Here is a 21,020-nt window from a genome sequence, read left to right as displayed (position 1 = left end):
GACTGAAACTTGTTTGTTAGCATCATGATTTGGGCTGATTGCCATATTTGGGCTTCGTGCCAACTATTTGAACCCTCTGGGGATTTTATCACTATTTCCTCACTGCTTTGACTTATTATTTAAACCAAGTCCTGTTGATATTTACTATTTTACAAACTCAGCCACTGTTACTCATATTTGAAACTTAAATGATGTTTTGGGCTGCAAACTACTATTTTACTAATGCCCGAGGGGTTTGTGATGATTTTCGGACTGAGTGAGGCCGAGGGCCATATGTAAGGATATGCTGGTGATATAAGGCTGAGGGCCTGAGATACTTTTATATGCCATGAGGTGGCTTGAGTGATGTAAGGCCGAGTGCCGAGTGATGTGAGGTCGAGTGTTGAGAGATGATGCCACGAGGTGGCTTGATATAGCTCTTGGGCCGTAAAGGGCCCCTCCGAACTCTGCACACCCACAGTGAGCGCGGGTACCCATCATGATCTGAGAGTGAGCCCAAGGGGCTGATATTGTTCTGAGAGTGAGCCCGAGGGGCTGATATTATTTTGAGAGTGAGCCCAAGGGGCTGGTACTGTTCTGAGAGATTGCCCGAGGGTTAACCTTTATGTGTTCATCTTTCATATTTACTTGGTATTTTACCTGTTATACTGTGGTATTTGTACCCGAGTGGCGGATGTTCTGTACTTATCGACACTAACTTCTTTACATTTATTAGCGTAACTATTGAAAAAGTCATTTTCGAAAGAGTTTTTAAACTGAGCTAAGATGTTTCTAAATATTTCACAGATTCATTGTTTTTCTTAAAGGTTTTACACTACTTCTATACAACATGTTGGGTTGCCTTACGTGATTTCTTATTGCTCAGTTGTTATTTGCCTTTATTACTCACTGAGTTGGAGTACTCACTTTACTCCCTGCACCTTGTGTGCAGATGCAGGTATTTATACACCCGGTAGCGGGTTTTGGCTAATCGGGGGCAGAGTTATCAGAGTTTAGCAAGGTGGCTGCCAGCGTTCGCAGCACCATTTTCTCTCCCTTTTTGCTCATCAGTCCTGTTTTTGTTTATTTCAGACCTTATAGTTGTATTTATACTCTAATATATGCTCGTGACTTGTGACACCCCGATTTGGGCTGTGTCGGGATGGTTTCTTCTATTGTTATCTATATTTTCGCGAATTATTGCTATTACATCATGCTTTAAACTGTTTTATGGTAATTAACTGCTTTAAAAGTTAAGTTGGGTTGAACTGGCTAGCCTTGCCTTCACGAGAGGCGCCATCACAATCGGGTTTGAGGTTAGGGTCGTGACAAGTTGGTATCAAAGCCTAGGTTACATAGGTCTCATGAGTTATGAGCAGGTTTAGTAGAGTCTCGCGGATCGGTACGGAGACTTCTGTATTTATCCTTGAGAGGCTGCAGAACCTTTAGGAAAACTTCACATTTTTGAATTCTAATCATGCGTCCTTGATTCAGCTTGAAAAGTAACTCTTAAATTCCTTCCACACGTTCGTATGCGCGCATGAGCGCTCAGTATCAGATGTTTCTCGATGGCTTGTGATTACCTGATTGAGGGGAGAGATGTGATCTCTATGAGTTGATGTTGGGCCAGTTTGGAGGACTTGAGGTCGGATCATTGCTTATAGCTTGAGCACCGAGGTGCTGATTGTGTGAGCAAGTATTTTTGAACGTATATGTTCAGTATTGTCCCTACTAGTGGAAGTGATGGCTGGATAACTATGTGATGAGTATGTTGGTATTGCGAGATGTATACACATGATTTAGAAGCGACGAGAAAGTCTGCTAGAGGATAGAAGCACTATTAGGTGCTTGAATTCCATCTTGATTCGAGGTATAGCCCCGAGTTATGGGCGTGTGAAGGATCTTTTCATGTTTCCCAATTGTGAGTGAAGTAAATTTCATGTTGCGGTATGAGTTCAGACTCAGGAAGACTAAGTGACTGCGTACAGTTTATGATGGTGGAAGTTATATAGAAATGTTAGTTAGAGGCAAAGCAGGTGGGTTGTCTCCTACAAAATGTTCTGAGGTTATACGATCCTTATGTGTCTGTTAGAAGATCTCATTTGCGAGTGAAAGATATGTGTTGCAATTTAAATTGGGTCGATTAGAGAGTGGATGTAACTGTTGCGAGAGTGGAATGCGAGATTTGTAGAAGATTTAAAATTCTAGATGATCTATGTTTTCACAAACTTATAAAAGATTTGAGTTTAATCTCACTATGGTATCATGGCATCAATAGAGTATAATCGTTATGAGTTATTGAGTGTGTGTTGATCTATGGCTTCGAGCCAAGTGAGGGAGTCTGCTATTGATTAGGTGATTGCACGGTTATGTGCTATGTTGGCTCCAATTTATGGTGTGCTGGTAAATCAGTTATGGCTTGCGGAAACTGAGACCGAGGATGGCTCGAGTAAAGGAAGATTTTGACGAAGATTATATTATGCTTCATAGGTGTGTGATAATCACGGGATGTCTTGAGTTGTTATTGGCAAGAATGCTCGGTGCATAGAGCAGGAAGTTGCTTGGTTGTATTGGGATGAGGTTACATTCTGCGGTGTCAGAGTGCCAATGAGACACAGGTTGGTCGGTTCATTTGATCAGACTAATTGCAGTTTGAATAGAGTGAATGACTCTCGAGAATGGTTCTAATGTCTTAAAGATTCTACATGTAAATTGGGTATTTTAAAGTTGTATATGTGGTTAGGAACCGAGTTTTCATTTGGAAGATGTCAAGACATATGGTACTTTCTACATTAACTATGGGATTCTATATATCAGTATTAGGAAGGTAATGGTTCCAGATTCGCAAGAAGCCCCTTTGGGGTAGGTATTTTGAATGTGGTACTTTTGAAAACATTTAAGAGAGTACTCAACGGCTTATAAGCCTTAGACAGTGTGGTTTCATGCTTGGGTCTCGCGTGGTGAGTCTGGGTTAAGGAATTGTGGCATTGTAGCAAGAAGAAGTGTCAAGCTAATGGTAGATCAGAAGGAAACTCGAATAGATGGGATAGCGTAGTAGTAGGACAGATCGGTATGGTAAGGATATGATTAGTTCCTTGGGTGTTTTCGAGGCAACGAGTCTTTGCAGGTGTTTCACGGCAATTCTTTTGGGTTTTAGTAACATGCGTAGCTCGGTTGAGTTAGAAAGATTCAGTCCTGATGAGTTAGTGTTGTGCAAAAGGAATTCAGGGAGTTCTAGATGGTTTCCACCACAGTTAGAGACGTATATTTTTCCTATTGGCGTGAGGAGCATGGGATGTATAGTGATTTCCTTCTAGATGAGATCAATGGAAAGTTCTTGACTAGTGGAGTACGTAGATGTTTGTGGCTCAGAAGGGAGATAAAGTTCTCATGTTATCCTAGGATGGTATGGTATATGCGGTGTGTTGTGGAGGATTGAGATTTGAGTGTGTAAGGTTACAGTTCAATCCTGAACGGAAAGTCATAAAATTCTTAGGCAGCACAGGCAGTTTTCGATGATTAGAGAAATGAGCTTCAGCTGATTAGGGGGATGATCTCCAGATGATTAAGGAAATGGTATTGCTAAATGGGAGTGATTTGACGAGGGTATATGTTTTAGAAGAGGCAATGTGATTAAGTTGATGGTGCTTCGGTAGAATTGCGGCGCTTTCTTGTTAGATCGACTGCTGACATTCAAGCTATGTTGTGGTTGTAAGTCGTGTGTATCGGCACTGTTTAGTGACTATCGGGGTTTGGAGACCCGAGCGGATCTTTTGTGCTTGGCATGTTAGATTTTGGATGGGATACTAGGTTCAGACTGGTTGTCTCCGTGTTGTGTCATTCTGGACTATTGCACTAAGGCGGCACTATTGGCTATGCCGAAAATGCCACAGATTGAGTGGCGAGGTCCATAGGATTATGCCCTAGTGGAGTGGTTTTATATTACGAAGGCCCAGCAGACGGCTGGGAAGGATTGTCTTTCTTATTTGGGCTTTCGTGATGAATGTCAGTGTAGAGGCTTCTACCATTGATTCAGTCCCGGTGGTGAGGGACTTTTCGAATGTGTTTCTTATGGCCGGGCATGTCGTCGAGCAAGGTTGTCGATTCGATATTGATTTGATGCTGGGCACCGTATAGTATGGCACTGGCAGAGTTAAAGGAGTTGAAGAGCAGCTCCAGGATTTTTGTGATAAGGAGTTCGTTGGCAGGCCAATGTGGATGCATGTTCTAATTTGAGCCGGCTGTGTTGGCTCTGAATTGTACTGTTGAGGGGTGTGTTGATTTGATTGTTATTGAGCTTATTAGTAATCTGGGGAGATCCATGAGTTACCTTTCTGTGTTGCGAGATGTTATGATTTGTTGGTTATAGGCACATATGGTGCGGTTCAATTAGGGTTTTATAGTGGAAGTCGAGCGAGAAGAGTAATTGGGTGTTGCTCGGTGAACGGCGTATCGGTTATGTCCTATCGGGTGTGTATGGTGTATGTTATTTGTTTCACCGTGGGTGTAATGCTTAATTTTGTTCCAGACATCAAATTGTGCGTGGTTGTCGATTCGAGCATAATGATTTGAGGTGGTTCATGTAGAGCAGTATTGGATAGGATCGCGCATCGCAGCAAAGTTATGTGGAGGTATGACCTTGCGGGTTAGATTCATGTGTTCTGTTCCTATGATGCGAGACGGGTTCTCAGTCTTGTGTTATGGTGGTATGGTGAGCTTGAGGTACAATTCTTTCATTTGAGTCATTTTCATGATTTGAGTATGTTCGGACAGTTGCTTATTGGTGCGTGTATTATGCAAGTTGTGGCTTAGGCCTGTATTGATGTGTCATGCCACCAGAGTAGTGCGTTGGAGTAGAGTAGATCGTTGGGATCATTAATGAATACGAACGGATTTGGTTTCATCATATTGGAAGGATAACATCGAGATTCGACTCGAAAATTTGCTGTGATATTTGCCAAAGGAGGAGTGGCTTCTTGAATGGTTGATCTGGGAAATGGTTATGGCTTACCGCGTGTCTTAGTGATCATTGGCAGTATATGAAAGTGTTGGAATGAGACTTTAGTTGATAAGAGTTTTTCTATCGATATGTGGATGTAGTGTGGAGCTGCTGTGATTAGAAGTTATCACTACACGTGTTGTGTTATGTGGTATATCATGTGATTGCACCGGAGATAGCATATATGGGTGATTACATCTTGTTCAGGCTTATTCGGAAAATAGATGTAAGATTCTGATCTTGTGAATGATTTCAGAAGAGGAAATGTGGTTCCATGGTTTATGGACGAGGATGAATTGTGAAAATTCAGTTATATTGTGTTATCGAACCTATGTGAGATAGGGTGACGTGGGATCACCCCTAGATATGTGCATGTTGAGGTTATTCAGCAATTGGTTGGCCTTTGGAACAACTCTGGGCACGTTCGAGGACGAACGTATGCTTAAGTAGGGGAGGATGTAACGAACCGACCGGTCGTTTTGAGCTTTTGGATTTCGCTCTCCAGTTCTCGGGCATGACTTGCCCCATGTAATGCAATATGATTTATGTAAATCATTGGTGTTGGGTTTCAGGTTAATCAGAATTTAATTTGGAAGAACAGTCTCAGTTGAAAGCTTAAAATTTGAAAGGTTTGACCAATATTTGACTTGTTTGTATATGATCTCGGATTGGAATTTTATGATTTGGTTAGCTCCGTTAGGTGATTTGGGACTTAGGAGCATGATCGGAATGCATTTTGAAAGCCCGTGGAAGGTATAGGCTTGGATTGGCGAAATTGAGATTTTGGCATTTTCCGGTTGATAGGTGAGATTTTGATATAGGGGTCAGAATGGAATTCTGATAATTACAGTAGTTTCGTTGTGTCATTTGGGATGTGTGTGCAAAATTTCAGGTCATTCGAACGAGATTTGATAGACCTTTTGATCGAAACCATAATTTAAGAGTTCTTAGAGTTCTTAGGCTTGAATCCTATGTTAAATTGGTGATTTGATGTTGTTGTGAGCGTTCCGAAGTTTTGAACAAGTTTGAACGATAGGTGTAATGCGGACTGCACAAAATGGTGTGCGGCCGCTGTGCGGAACGATTCATTGATCCTACTTCGGAAGCTCATATCTTTTGATCTACAAGGAAGTTCGAAACAAGGACTTTCGAGATGATTCAAAAACGAAAGTTGTAGCCCTTCGTGTCTAGTTTCCAGAAAGGTAAAGATATCGCAATTTGGACATCTGTAGAAAAAGTTATGACCAAAATACTAAAGCTTGTCACTGCAGATGAAGGCCTGTGCGGCCGCGGTTGTTTTTGCGCGGACCGCACTGGCTTGTGCGGACCGCGGTCAATTTGGTGCGGCCCGCAGAGGCTAAAATCTGAGGGGTACTCTATAAATACGAGGTTTTGGATTTTATTTAATATTTTGACCTAGAGAGCTCGGATTTTGGCGATATTTCGAAGGTTTTTCAAGAAATTCATCGGGGTAAGTGATTCTAACTCAGATTTGGCTAGAGTACATGAATCTATCATTGAATTAATCATTTAATTCTTGATTTGGGATGGAATTTGGGAAGAAAATTGTTAAACTTTTCAAAAATAAAAAATGATGATTTGAAGGAACAAATGGTATCGGAATTGGATAATTTTGGTATGGTTAGACTCGTGAGGGTATGGGGATTCTGAAAATGTAAATTTTACCCGATTCCGAGATGTGGGCCCGGGGCTCGGGTTTTGCTAATTTTGGGATTTTTTATATTTTCGAATGTTTTTGCTTGGGCTTTGTTACCTTAGCATATTGTGATGTATTCGTTCTGATTTTGGATAGATTCGACATGCGTGGAGGCCAATTCGAGGGGAAAAGGCATCGCGAGCTAGAGAATTAGCTGGTTCGAGGTGAGTAATGATTGTAAATGATACTCTGAGGGTTTGAAACCCCGGATTGTACATCGTAGTACTATATTGAGGTGAGACACGCGCTGATAATGAGCGTGGGGTTGTTTACTATTGGGGATTGTGACTTGGTCCGTCCCGATTGACGATTTTACTTCGTATTTGACTGAAACCTGTTTGTTAGCATCATGATTTGGGCTGATTTCCATATTTGGGTTTCGTGCCAACTATTTGAACCCTCTGGGATTTTTATCACTATTTTCTCACTGCTTTGACTTATTATTTGAACTCAGTCCTGTTGATATTTACTGTTTTACAAACTCAGCCACTATTACTCATATTTGAAACTTAAATGATATTTCTAAATGATGTTTTGGGCTGAGAACTACTGTTTTACTAATGCCCAAGTGGCTTGTGATGATTTTCGGACTGAGTGAGGTCGAGGGCCATATGTGAGGATATGCTGAGTGATATGAGGCCGAGGGCCAGAGATACTTTTATACGCCACGAGGTTGCTTGAGTGATGTGAGGCCGAGTGCCGAATGATGTGAGGCCGATTGCCAAGAGATGATGCCACGAGGTGGCTTGATATAGCGCTTGGGTCGTAAGGGGCCCCTCCGGAGTCTACACACCCACAGTGAGTGCAGGTACCCATCATGATCTGAGAGTGAGCCCGAGGAACTGATATTGTTCTGAGAGTGAGCTCGATGGGCTAATATTATTCTGAGGGTGAGCCCGAGGGGCTGGTACTGCTCTGAGAGATTGCCCAAGGGACAAACCTTTATGTGTTTATCTTTCATATTTACTTGGCATTTTACCTGTTATACTGTGGTATTTGTGCCAGAGTGGTGGATGTTTTGTGCTTATCGGCACTAACTTCTTTACATTTATTAGCGTAACTATTGAAAAAGTCATTTTCGAAAGAGTTTTTAAACTGAGCTAAGATGTTTCTAAATATTTCACAGATTCATTGTTTTTCTTAAAGGTTTTACACTACTTCTATACAACATGTTGGGTTGCCTTACGTGATTTCTTACTGCTCAGTTATTATTTACCTTTATTACTCACTGAGTTGGAGTACTCACTTTACTCCCTGCACCTTGTGTGCAGATGCAGGTATTTATACACCCGGTAGTGGGTTTTGGCTAATCGGTGGTAGAGTTATCGAAGTTTAGCAAGGTGGCTGCCAGCGTTCGCAGCACCTTTTTCTCTCCCTTTTTACTCATCAGCCCTGTTTTTGTATATTTCAGACCTTATAGTTGTATTTATACTCTAATAGATGCTCGTGACTTGTGACACCCCGGTTTGGGCTGTGTCGGGATGGTTTCTTCTATTGTTACCTATATTTTCGTGAATTATTGCTATTAAATCATGCTTTAAACTGTTTTATGGTAATTAACTGCTTTAAAAGTTGAGTTGGGTTGAACTGACTGGCCTTGTCTTCACGAGAGGCGTCACCACGATCGGGTTCGGGGTTAGGGTCGTGACATTTAATATCCATCATTAGTTTTATATATATATTTGTTGAATAAGTAATAGTAAAAAAAAGTTTAAGCTTCTTCATAATTTTTTTTAACGCTAGGCAACTAGTAGGCACGTTTTGACAATTTAATATTATTCAAATATTTTTATTTAATTTTTATTTTAATAAATAAAAGGGACAGAGGAAAAGCATAAAAATCAAATAAATTACAGTTTATCCAAAATTAATTTAATCCAAATGTAGTCAATAAAGCGACCGTGCTAGAACCACGGGACTCGGGGAATGCCTTACACCTTCTCTCCGATCAATAGAATTCCTTACCCAAACTTTGTTTTCGCAGACCAAACTTTGAACCTTCCTTTGACTAGGGATTCAAATAAAAGGTGACTTGGAACACCTAAAAATCAATTCCAAGTGGCGACTTTGTAAATAAAATAATCCATACTCAAATTTGTCACTTTAATTAAAAAAACTCTTTAACCCACAAAATCCATAACACATATATTTGGAGGGGTAGAAAAAGGGTGTGACAGCTATTTTAAAGATTCGGGATTTAATAGCATATAACAGAAGAAATTATAAATGATTATTTGTAGGAAGAGATTTGATAATATCCTAAGAAGGATGTCGATAATTTGCTTTAGTGTGAAAAAAGAAGAAGATAATTTGGAAAGTTACAAGACATTACAAAAAAAAAATCAAAAACAAGAAAATTCAATAAAGAATTTGGAAAGTTACAATATGATTCATGTATATGATATCTTTAATTTTAAGAAAATGGTAAAAACTATAAACAAAAATGAAAAGAAAAACTTAATTAGCAAGGGATAATTTGAAAAATATAAATTTATGGTGAGTATAGTTTTGTCCTGAATAAATTAATTTTCCACTTCTGCTTCTGCTTCTTGGAAAAAGCTAGAATTTTCTGCTTCTTCCAAAAAGCAGAAAAACCGCTTCTGCTACTGGCCAAAAGTACTTCTCTGTATTGGCCAAACAACTTAAATTTTTTAAAAAGTACGTTTTTGGTGGAAAAAAGTACTTTTGGCCTCCCAAAAGCTTGGCCAAAATGCTCTAGATTTCGAGGTTGTACGGTATGCCCACAAGACTTCGGGCAGAATTCCTTCCATTTCCCCTTGGCATCAGTCAGCCTTTTCTTCAAGTTTTGAAGTATGCTCTTGTTTGTAGATTCCGCCTGTCCATTCCCACTAGGGTGATAGGGTGTAGAGAGAATCTTTTTGATCTTGTGTTCTTCGAAGAACTTGCTTACTTTGCCGCCAATGAACTGCTTCTCGTTATCACACACGATCTCGACTGGTATTCCGAACCGATAAATTATGTGGTCCAGACTTTATCGAACTCTTGAGCTTCGATCCATATAGAAAAATAGTGAATCATAAATAATATAAATTGAGCCTTACCAGGTGCCCCTAGCAGGGGACCGACAATGTCCATTCCCCACTTCATGAATGGCCAAGGTGACAAGACCGAGTGTAGTAGTTCTCCAGGCTGATGGATCATCGAAGCATGCCTCTCATAGCCGTCGCATCTTCGTACAATGTCCCTTGCATATTTTTCCATGTCAATCCAGTATAGTCGGCCTTGATTATATTATGAAACCAAAGACTCTGCCCCTGAATGGTTTCTGCAGGTGCCCTCGTGAACTTCTCTCAAGACGTATTCTGTGTCCCCTGGCCCCAAGCATATGGTGAGTGGGCCATTGAAAGTTCTTCTGTATAGAGTACCTTTAGACAAGTTAAACCTGGCTGCCTACGTGCGCAGAGTTCTCGATTCTTTAGGATCTGAGAGAAACCTCCCAGTCTTCAAATAGCCTATATACTTATTTTTCCAATACCAAGTCAAACATGTCGAGTTTGTTTCGGCATGGCCTTCTTCTACTACGAATTTCATGAGCTGCACGACCATTCCTGAGCTGAATTCATTGTCATCAACCGATGACCTCAATTTAGCCACAACATCGGCTTCGCTATTTTGATCTCGTGGCTTGGGACTATTTCGTTTAGATCAGTCCGGCACTGTAATAACCATCATCTCTAGCTTTTACTGCTTAATAATAAATCCAGTGCCTTTAAAGCAAAAAGAAAAAAATCATAATTCCGAATAGAAATTCATTAACCAACTAATGAATAAGGTTTCGTTGAGTAGTCTTGACGGAGATGACGGGGAGAATATTACCTTTGAGTGCACTTTTATTCAGTATTCACATGTTACAATTTAATTAAGCAAAACATGCCACGTGATTATGAATTTGCTTTGAGATATACTCGGTTCCTTAAATGGGCACTTTGTCATATTGCTTTTGGCTCTTGCAATTGTTGGAAAAAATTGGATGATTATGGAGAATAAAAGGTTTAGCTCAAGGCGTGTCAAAGATACTATCCTTAAGGATTTTTTGCCCACACCGAGATGAATAATATTAGGCGTATCCCCCAGAATTCAACAAGCTCTTCTAATATAACTAGGAGCAGAAACAACAAAGATTTATGAGAAGAAAACCCAGCACAAAAAAAAAGGGAAGAAAAGTTTTAACTTTTTTCACACTACTCTTGAACACAAACAAATAGCTTTATATATAGTCCATGAAAATGGACATCTGAAAATGAAAAACCGGTAAAATCCATTAAGGATTTAATGTCAAGAATTCACTGCCAAAACAAATCATTAAGAATGCAATACCTAGAATGCCAAAACGGATCATTAAGAATTCAATACCAAGAATGCCAAAACGTAAGTGAAAATGGCGTGTAGTAGCCACTAAATATGGGTGTATTTAATTTTTATTCACTATTTAAAATGCTTATCAAAAATAGCTACTACTAAGGGGGAAAAGACACAATTACCCTTTCTCTATTTCTTGTATAATCCCAAAATCGACGAAAACCCTTATTTCATTCGTTCAGAGTTCTGAGTTTCTTCATCTTCCTCGTATGCAAACTGCAATCTCAGTTAAACTTCTGCTCCTTCATCTTCTCCGTCATCTTCCGTCATCTTCATCTTCATCTTCTCCATCATCTTCTGTCCTTCATCTTCTTCGTCATCTTCGTTTTTCTTTATTTGTAAGTTGGTTCAATGCCGTGTGAAGTATGTGTGAAATTTCAAAAATTAGCATTATATGTTGATTCAGTGTAGTATATTTTGTGTGATTTTGTTTTTGATAAATTTTTAGTGTGTGAAATTTGAAATGTGTTTGTGGTTGATTCAATATATTTGATTATGTAGGTATATTTCATAAAAATAGTCGTAGAAATTCATAAGCTTACTGATTATGAATTTTCAGTTAACTGTGTTCATTAAATGTAAAGAAGAAACGACATTAAATTTTGTAGTTGGAATTCAAAGTTAAGGACTGATTGTCCTTAACTTTTGCACATGAAACTTGAAGTTAAGGACAAAGTGTCCTTAACTTTGGATGTTGAAAGTATATGTTAAGGACTGTATTTCCTTAACCTATGCACTTACAATTTAAAGTTAAGGACTGATTGTCCTTAACTTTTGCACATGAAACTTGAAGTTAAGGACTAAGTGTCCTTAACTTTGGATGTTGAAAGTATAAGTTAAGGACTGTATTTCCTTAACCTTTGCATTTACAATTTAAAGTTAAGGACTTATTGTCCTTAACTTTTGCACATGAAACTTGAAGTTAAGGACTAAGTGTCCTTAACTTTGGATGTTGAAAGTATATGTTAAGGACTGTATTTCCTTAACCTATGCACTTACAATTTAAAGTTAAGGACTAATTGTCCTTAACTTTTGCACATGAAACTTGAAGTTAAGGACTAAGTGTCCTTAACTTTGGATGTTGAAAGTATAAGTTAAGGACTGTATTTCATTAACCTTTGCATTTACAATTTAAAGTTCAGGACTTATTGTCCTTAACTTTTGCACATGAAACTTGAAGTTAAGGACTAAGTGTCCTTAACTTTGGAAGTTGAAAGTATAAGTTAAGGACTGTATTTCTTTAACGTTTGCACTTAAAATTTAAAGTTAAGGATTGTATTTGCTTAACTTTTAAACTTGAAATTTTAAGTTAAGTCCTAATCTTTGTTTGTTTTTCCTTCTTTTCTAGTGTTATAATGGAAGGCGATCATTTTTTTGATTTTGACGATTGGCGTAATTTTCTGGTATATTGGAAAGGAGATTTTCAATATAAGGAAACAATTAAAAGTTTTCTGTCGAATAGCCAATGGAAGAAATTGAGGGAAAGTATTTTTGGCAACTTCTTCAAATTACAAAGTGTGAAGTTCTCGGGTAAACTTATGCACTGTGTATTGCTTTCTGAAATTGTTAGTAATGAACCTGATTCGATGACCTTCAAGGTATTTGACCGCGATATTAAGTTTACTCGTGATGCATTCCATATTATTACTGGTTTGAAGTCTTATTCGTCGCTTGACATGAAAGGTTTAAATGAGAAAGAGAATAGGCTTTTAAGAGTCTATTTCCCTGGAAAGGACAAAATTGAGTTGGCTGATTTGTATAGTTTTATTTCTAGTCGCCCACATGGTACAACTTCATCATTTGCTGGCAGTGATGATGATGCTTTGAAGTTGGCAACACTCTATTTTGTTGAGTCGGTTTTGATGGGCAAGAGGAAAAATAGGAATGTGTCGGAGCAAATAATGAAAATTGTTGACGATGATGCACTTTGCGCTTCCTTCAACTGGGGCTCTCTTGCTTATAAGACGCTATTAAAATCATTGAAGAGTTGCTTGAAATCAAATGAGAATGATGTTCAGAAGGAGAAAGAGAAAGAAAAAGATATTGATAGCTACACTTTAGTTGGCTTTCCTTTTGCGTTTTGTGTCTGGATTATGGAAGTACTTCCTATTTTCCAAGAGAAACAATTTGTGAACTTCAAAGAAGTTGGTTATCCTCGAATGTTATGTTATTCTGAAATGAAGTCTCCACAATTTGATGCTCTTTGTAGAAAATATTTCCATAATAAAAAAGTAAGTTAATGTAATTACTATCTCTTTTTTTGTTTATTTGTTTTAGTTATGTATACTTATGTTTAGTTTTTCTTATATAATAGGTGTTTAAGTTGATTGAGGTGTCACCTTTTATTCCCGTGGAAGAAGAAGATACAAAGCCTCTTTGTGTGGAGGGGCCAGTTTCACAAGATCAAGGCTCAAGGTCTTCTTCCACACAATTTGACGAAGGCGTACTTAAGGAAATTGTTAGAGTATGTGTTTCTGCCTTTGAATAGTATTAGTTTTTTATTTGATTATTTCTTGCTTACGAACACCTTTTTTTATATTATGTTTTTTGATTCAGAGATTATCAGAGAGTTTTAAGAAGGATTTGCAAGCAGAAGTTACCAGAGTTAATTAGAAAATTGCTATATCAGAAAAAAAGATTGAGAACGAAATCAAGGTAATTTCAGTTAGTCCAACTTTAGGATTTTGTGTCCTTAAATTTTGAACTTGGAATTGAAAGATAAGGACTTCTTGTCCTTAACTTTTGAACTTTGAAATGAAACTTAAGGACATCATGTCCTTAAGTTTTGAACTTGGAATTCAAAGTTAAGGACTTCTTGTCCTTAACTTTTGAACTTGGAGTTCAAACTTAAGGATTGCATTTCCTTAAGTTTTGAACTTTAAGTTCAAACTTAAGGACTGCCTGTCCTTAAGTTTTAAACATGTCCTTCTCTTTGTAACTTAGTTGCTTTCTCAGGATTTAAAGAAAACTCTAGGATCAAAGCTTGATACTTTGATGAACATGTTTGGGAAAGCTGATCAGATGAACACAGATAGAGAATCTAGTGTTCCAATTAGAAAATATGGAGTTGATGATCATTGTCGTGCTACTGAGCGTACTGGCATATTCAACCAAGATGCAGGTGGTGTTGAACGTGATTATATGGATGTGCATGCAGAGGGTCAGTATGAAAGAGAATTTAGAGATGCACATCTAGATGATGAAACTGAAAATGTTACTGATATTGGGAAAGGTTAGTTATAGATTTTGATTTTTATTTTCGTTGAAATGTAAATTCAATAGATTAATACATATAAACTATGCATGTGCATGCAGAAGTTTGTGGAGTGCCGGAGAAAATTTGTAGAGTTTGTGGATTGCAATCACAGGAGGATTTAACAAGTCCATTGGGGACAAGTGTCAGCGAGATTGTATGCAAATGCTTAGAAGGAACGTATGATCTCTCTACACCGCTGTCATACAAAGAAAAATTTGGAGTTCAAACTTGTGCCAGTCAAGGTTAGATAAAATTTTCATTATATATTGTATCTTTATTTCATTATATATTGTATCTTTTGAAGCAGCAAGCGAAGAAGCTGGACTACAATCTCAAGACATAGGCAGAAGTGAGATTGGTTCCAAATCTTTAGATGCAACATGTGATGATGATGATGTAGCTGGAATGATCTTGGATATTGCAAATGGTTAGGCAGTGCTTTTTTAATTTTATATATGTTTGTTTTAATTAAAGATTATTAACATGTTAGCTGTTGTAAATATTTTTGCAGAATCTTGTCAACAAGCATCTAAAGATCATGGTGAACAACTGCAAGATAAAGAAAATGTGGAATTGCAAGAAAAAGAAAATGTTGCACGCAATATTTTAGCTGAGTTGTCTCTTGAAAAAACACAAGAAGGTACTGCGGAGAAGACAGGTACTGATTGTGCCCTAATTATTATATGTACAATTGAAATTTTGTCTCTTCATTTGACCTGTTGCAGAAAACTAATATGAATATGTATATATATATATATAGTGTCACCAGCAGAGGAAAACAAAGAGGACACCAATGATGACAATCTTAACCAATATACAAGGAAAAGAAAGAGAGACAGTATTGGTTATGATGGTCCGTCATTTTCTCTTCTTACTCCTACTCCTCCAAGTATACAAATGGACATTGATGCGACTTTGACTATGGAGGGTGAAGGAAATGTTGAAGAAGAACTTGGTCGAGGTAAAAGGAACAAGAAGTTAAGCTGGCAGTTGAAATCTCCTTTTGATAAGGAAGGAAAAGCAGTAAGTTCCAAGGCAGACAATCAAAATACTCTGAAGAGTTCAGGTTGGATAAAATCAACCTATACTCGTAGGTGTATTTTTCATTATGCCAAAGAAGATGAAAAATTAGTGAAGAAATTCATTGTGTGGTTGGGCAAGGAGAAAAGGAGAGGTCGCAAAAAAGAGTAAGTCTCTTAATGTGTTTCACTACATCCTTAACTTCTGTGATTGTAAGACTAATTTTAGGACTAACTGTCCTTAACTTATAGATTCAAGTTTAAAACTTAAGGACTTCTTGTCCTTAAGTTTGAATTCAAAATTCATAAGCTAAGGACATGCAGTCCTTAAGTTTGAGTATCAAATTCAAAAGCTAAGGACACTTGGTCCTTAAGTTATAGATTAAAGTTTTCAAAATTCTAACTTGACATTTTCAAAATTTTCAGGGGACAAATTGATTTATATGCTGATGATAATAGTTTGAGGAAAAAACCATACAAATTGTATCATCAAAAAATCAGTAGCAAAATGTTTTTCCTTGAGCTTTCAGATAGCAAATTTGTTCTTGATGATAAGGTTAGATAATTCACAAGGCATTTATTTTTTCTATTATTAATTTATCATTTTTTCATTATTTTATGACTGATTTGTTATTGATTTGTTTTATTTTTTGCCTTTTTATGAAGCATATTGACATTGCTCTCTATTATCTGAGAAAGAAGGAATGCTACCACCCTCGCGATCATCCTTTTCGATGCACAACTACTGATGTTCTTTTTGATAATTATATGGCACTTGTGTATAAAGATTTCAGTGAAGATGCTAGTGATGAGTTTTGGTGTGCTGGTGATAATCAGTTATTTCTGACACCATATGTGTGGGGGGACAGCCGTAGATGTGGAATTGCATGGACTGAGGTTGACAAAATCTTTTTTTCATGTCGGCTTCCTTCAGAAGATGATGAAGTTGTGACACACTTTTTGTTGGGAGTATTGGACTTGAATCAAAAAAAGATTGATGTATATGATTCCATATACAGTGAGCCATATGAAGCAGGAATGAACTACATGCAAATGTATGCACGCATGATCCCCCATTTGCTAAAGTTCTCACAGTTTGACAAAAATCACAAGTCTTTTGGGAATGTCTTCAACAAATTTGATATACAGTGGCAAAGATCACCACACCAAACTGGATCGTACGTGTTATTATTTGTTATATTATTTATATGTACTTAAGATTTATTGTTTAATTCACTGCATATCTTACATTTCTCTTAGGACTGATTGTGGTGCATTCCTGATCAAATTTGCCGAGTTGCTGATGATTGGAAAGGAAGTGTAGCAATTCCAACCCGAAGACATAAAAGACTTTCGAAAAGAACTTGCTTCAAAACTTTGGGCACATGGTGAATGGAAAAGAAATTCTGGTTATGATACTCCACTAGAAAATGTTGGTGATGATTATGAGAGTGAAAATGAAACATTATGTCCAAAGGAGTTGTAAAGAAATTGTGGTGTTATTTTTGTATAAAATTGTTGTAAAGGTGACATCTGAATTATGCCAGTTTAGGATAGTTCTGAAATATTCTGTAAATTTGTGAAAAGGCACTTATATTTTGTTTTGTTGGCATAGCGTAATTTTTTGTAACAGCTATGCAAAATTACAATTTCAAAAGTTATGTCAAGGCATTTTGTTATTTATTTCGTTGTTTCTCTCAACTGTTGATTTGTCCATTGAGTTTGTTAGTATTTGTTCATGACTAAATGTAAGTGAACTTCAAATTCAAAGTTAAGGACCAAATGTCCGTAACTTTTGAACTTGAAATTCAAAGTTAAGGACCGACAGTCTTTAAGTTTTGAACATGGGACTATAACTTAAGGACCTCATGTCTTTAACTTTTGAACTTGTATTTCAAACTTAAGGACTCCTATAGTTAATGACAAACAGTCCTCAAGTTTTTAACATGGGACTATAACTTAAGGACCTATGTCCTTAACGTTTGAACTTAAAATTCAAAGTTAAGGACAGACAGTCCTCAAGTTTTTAACATGGGACTATAACTTAAGGACCTCATGTCCTTAACGTTTGAACTTAAAATTTAAAGTTAAGGACAGACAGTCCTTAAGTTTTTAACTTGTATTTCAAACTTAAGGACTCCTGTAGTTAATGACAAACAGTCCTCAAGTTTTTAACATGGGACTATAACTTAAGGACCTATGTCCTTAACGTTTGAACTTAAAATTCAAAGTTAAGGACAGACAGTCCTCAAGTTTTTAACATGGGACTATAACTTAAGGACCTCATGTCCTTAACGTTTGAACTTAAAATTTAAAGTTAAGGACAGACAGTCCTTAAGTTTTTAACTTGTATTTCAAACTTAAGGACTCTTGTAGTTAATGACAAACAATCCTCAAGTTTTTAACATGGGACTATAACATAAGGACCTCATATCCTTAACTTTTGAACTTGAAATTCAAAGTTAAGGATAGACAGTCCTTAAGTTTTTAACATGGGACTATAACTTAAGGACCTCATGTCCTTAACTTTTGAACTTGAAATTCAAAGTTAAGGACAGACAGTCATTACGTTTTTAATATGGGACTATAACTTAAGGACCTCATGTCCTTAACGTTTGAACTTAAAATTCAAAGTTAAGGACAGACAGTCCTTAAGTTTTTAACATGAGACTATAACTTAAGGACCTCATGTCCTTAACTTTTGAACTTGAAATTCAAAGTTAAGGACAGACAATCATTACGTTTTCAAAATTGCAAGTTGAACTTACTGACTCCTGTTAATAACTTTTAATTGTTGAACTCAAAAGAAATTAAAAGAACGTAACAAGATATAAATATTGAAAATCTAGGCATCCGCTCAAATTAGAATAATAATGAATACAATCTATAGCAAAAACTTAAAAGAGTCGATAAACATAAGTGTATATTTCTACTCTTCTCTATGCTTTCTTGAAAATGGATGGAGTGCCGGAGAATATATACAAGTTGTTCTATTATGACCAATTCTTCTGCAACGACCACATTTGAATGTTATTTTTGATGGCTCGGTAGCAGGAATATGCCTTTTCTTTTGCCTTCTACCTGGTGGCACTTTGAAATCTGGAGGTTTAACAATTTGTGACTTAACACTCTCTGGTACAATCCATGAATCAGTATGTCCTACAGGATGTATTTGTCTTTCATATGTTTTCAGCCAATATTCCTTTAAGTACCAGTGCGAATAAAAGTTAGACTTCTTGATGTTTCTCTTCTCGATAGCTGCAATTGCATGTATGCATGGTAATTCATCAAGTTGAAATTGAAAACAATCACATGTTCATTTGTTTAAGTCCACCAAGAAAGTTATTCCTTCTTCTTCAACTCTAGAACGCCATGAATCAACAGGGAAAACCTTCAATGTTGAAAAATTATAAGTGAGTACATTATGTTAAATAATGTCAAAATCATAATATAAACATAAAACATAATACTTACATTCAAAGTAAATGCTAAATCTATTATGTTCTTCAATTCCTCCTCTACCCAACAAGAAACATCATAAAATGTTCCTTCTGCTTTATTTCTTCTTTCATATAACCAATGTTGTAGCTTCACTTGAATGAAATCCATCATTCTTAGTATATGCAGCTCTCTTGCTTCTAATAGCACTGAATTCATCGACTCAACTATGTTTGTTGTGAGTATGTCATATCTTCGTTGTGGACTACAAGAACGTGCCCATCTTTCCGGTGGTTCTTCCATCAAGTAGTCATAAGTTTTCTTATCTACATTTGCAATATCTGACATGTATATGTCAAATTCTTTACGCTTGTATACTCTTGCAGCACTTTGGAAAAGTTTTATGACCTCACTTTTCACCTTTCTTCGCTTTAGGTTCTGCTCCAAATGATAGATGCAAATCCCATGATGGCTTTCAGGATATACCTTTACAATGCCATTTGCAATAGCTTGATGCCTGTCTGATAAAAAAATCAAATTCTCACGGCTCCCAATTGCATTGCGAAGCTGACTAAAGTACCACTCATAGGAATTGTTGTTTTCAGATTCTGCTATTCCAAAGGCTAATGGGAAAATTTGGTTATTTGCATCTTTTGAAACTGAAATCATTAAAACACCACGATATTTTGACTTCAAAAAAGTCGCATCAATAGCAATCACTGGTCTACAATGATTCCAACCAGCTATCGATGATCCATATGCGTAAAACATATAAAGAAACCTGAAAATACAATATAAAACAAGGTTAAAATACCCGAAGTTTAGGACAGTCAGTCCTTAACTTACATTTACAAGTTATAAAGTTAAGGACATGTTGTCCTTAACTTTTATTTCAAAGTTCAAAACTTAAGGACTGGAAGTCCTTATCTTTTAACTACAAGTTCAAAACTTAAGGATAGGCAGTCCTCAACTTCTGGTTATAACTCAAAAGTTAACAAGGCTAAAGACAGCATGTCCTAAATTGTTTACCTGTTGTTGTCGTCTATCTTTATGTTAGTATAAGTTCCCGGGTTTTTACTTGTCATCATATACAAGTATGAACACAATAATTCATAATTTTCTTCGGGACTTCCTCTTATTAAAGCGGAAGCATGTTGAATAGCACGCCACGCCTTGTGATATCCAATGTCTAGTCCATGCAATTTTTGCATCTCTGCCATGACAAAAGCTGGTGTAACTTCAAATCTTGGGTCCCGAAGATTATCGATAATGTAACCACTAATCAACTTTGAAGTAGCATGCCTTTGATCTGCTTTCCTAGTGTTAACAGAGCAGTCATGCTTTTTCTCAAGCTTTACTATCTTGAATAATGTTGAGTCTTTAATTCTGAAAGCACGCACACACCAACGACACCTATCATCATTGCATGTCAACGAATATCTTGTTGAGCTTGATCTAACAACTTTGAATTCAAAATGTCCTTTGATTGCTACATTAGAAAAACAATTAATTATGCTCTTCTTCTTGTCAAATACTGATCCGACTTTTATTTGATCCAAAGAAGCATTTTCTCTTAATATCGTAGTTGGGGATTCTTTTTGTTTCAAATTTGATCTTCGTTTAGTTATTTGAGTGCAGGTTTTGTCAGCAACTACTTCGATTACCGGTGCACTCTCTAAGACTTGAATACCCAAAGCTTGTTCGTTGTCAATCTCTATAATGCTTTGTCCTTCTACTTGAATAGAATCAAATGTTTGATGCACCTCTTCATTTAATGGTTGAGCTTCAACCATATCTACTTCAACTATCTGTTGGCATCGCTCTTGATTGTCATGTTGAGTTTTTGTGTTGGCATGTTCATTGCTTGTTGATGCAAAAACTCTTTCCGAAATATCAACTATGAAACGACAGCTCTTGAAGAGTGAATGAGTTTTTAGCAACTCTATATATGTGTGAAGATCTAAATCTTTGGATACAAGCATTCCTTTGTTTGTTCCAAGGTTGATATCAAATCATATCACTATTTCAAACTTTTCACTATCCAATTCAATAAGCTCAAAAATCTGTTTAACAAAATCTTCAAACTGAATTGACTCAGGTGCTAGGAAAAGCTTTGTTTGATGATCAAGATATTTATAGTCTTCAGTCCATCTACCATTAAAAACAACTATTATGCATATTGTTTCCATCCTACAAGTCAAGAGAATGGGAAACAAAGGACATACGTTATAA

At 36.9% G+C, this 21,020-nt stretch overlaps 3 protein-coding genes across 3 annotated transcripts in view; 2 read left to right on the top strand and 1 right to left on the bottom strand.

Moving 5' to 3' along the window:
* The window catches only part of LOC138873722 (uncharacterized), a 30,005-nt gene extending 16,317 nt beyond the window's left edge, over positions 1 to 13,688 (top strand). The window contains exons 3-5 of the mRNA XM_070152199.1: positions 12,424 to 13,306; positions 13,390 to 13,539; positions 13,632 to 13,688. Coding sequence (XP_070008300.1) covers positions 12,424 to 13,306; positions 13,390 to 13,539; positions 13,632 to 13,688 — 1,090 coding nt within the window. The remainder of the gene's footprint in view (positions 1 to 12,423; positions 13,307 to 13,389; positions 13,540 to 13,631) is intronic.
* Positions 13,459 to 16,684, top strand: LOC138873721 (uncharacterized). The gene is made up of 10 exons (XM_070152198.1): positions 13,459 to 13,539; positions 13,632 to 13,730; positions 14,031 to 14,307; positions 14,391 to 14,573; positions 14,639 to 14,758; positions 14,843 to 14,989; positions 15,092 to 15,518; positions 15,777 to 15,906; positions 16,017 to 16,528; positions 16,611 to 16,684. The coding sequence occupies exons 3-10, from the start codon at positions 14,070 to 14,072 to the stop codon at positions 16,672 to 16,674; spliced, it is 1,821 nt and encodes a 606-aa protein (XP_070008299.1). The 5' UTR covers positions 13,459 to 13,539; positions 13,632 to 13,730; positions 14,031 to 14,069; the 3' UTR covers positions 16,675 to 16,684.
* Positions 16,685 to 18,666: 1,982 nt separating this feature from the next.
* Positions 18,667 to 20,770, bottom strand: LOC138873720 (uncharacterized). The gene is made up of 3 exons (XM_070152197.1): positions 19,818 to 20,770; positions 18,825 to 19,569; positions 18,667 to 18,741 (listed from the first exon to the last, which is right to left on the bottom strand). The coding sequence occupies exons 1-3, from the start codon at positions 20,768 to 20,770 to the stop codon at positions 18,667 to 18,669; spliced, it is 1,773 nt and encodes a 590-aa protein (XP_070008298.1).
* Between the last annotated feature and the right edge of the window lie 250 nt (positions 20,771 to 21,020).

Source organism: Nicotiana sylvestris, chromosome 7, assembly GCF_000393655.2.
Source record: "Nicotiana sylvestris chromosome 7, ASM39365v2, whole genome shotgun sequence".
Taxonomy (NCBI): Eukaryota; Viridiplantae; Streptophyta; class Magnoliopsida; order Solanales; family Solanaceae; genus Nicotiana; species Nicotiana sylvestris.
Note: the sequence above shows the minus strand (reverse complement) of the source record. Positions and strands in the feature narration are given on the sequence as shown.

Coding starts and splice junctions, on each gene's coding strand:
- LOC138873720 (XM_070152197.1), bottom strand. CDS start 20,770: ATGCTTGTATCCAAAGATTTAGATCTTCACACATATATAGAGTTGCTA. Junction 19,570..19,817: donor AAGATAGACGACAACAACAG/GTAAACAATTTA, acceptor TTGTATTTTCAG/GTTTCTTTATATGTTTTACG. Junction 18,742..18,824: donor ATTTAGCATTTACTTTGAAT/GTAAGTATTATG, acceptor TCAACATTGAAG/GTTTTCCCTGTTGATTCATG.
- LOC138873721 (XM_070152198.1), top strand. CDS start 14,070: ATGAACATGTTTGGGAAAGCTGATCAGATGAACACAGATAGAGAATCT. Junction 14,308..14,390: donor TGTTACTGATATTGGGAAAG/GTTAGTTATAGA, acceptor ATGTGCATGCAG/AAGTTTGTGGAGTGCCGGAG. Junction 14,990..15,091: donor AGGTACTGCGGAGAAGACAG/GTACTGATTGTG, acceptor ATATATATATAG/TGTCACCAGCAGAGGAAAAC.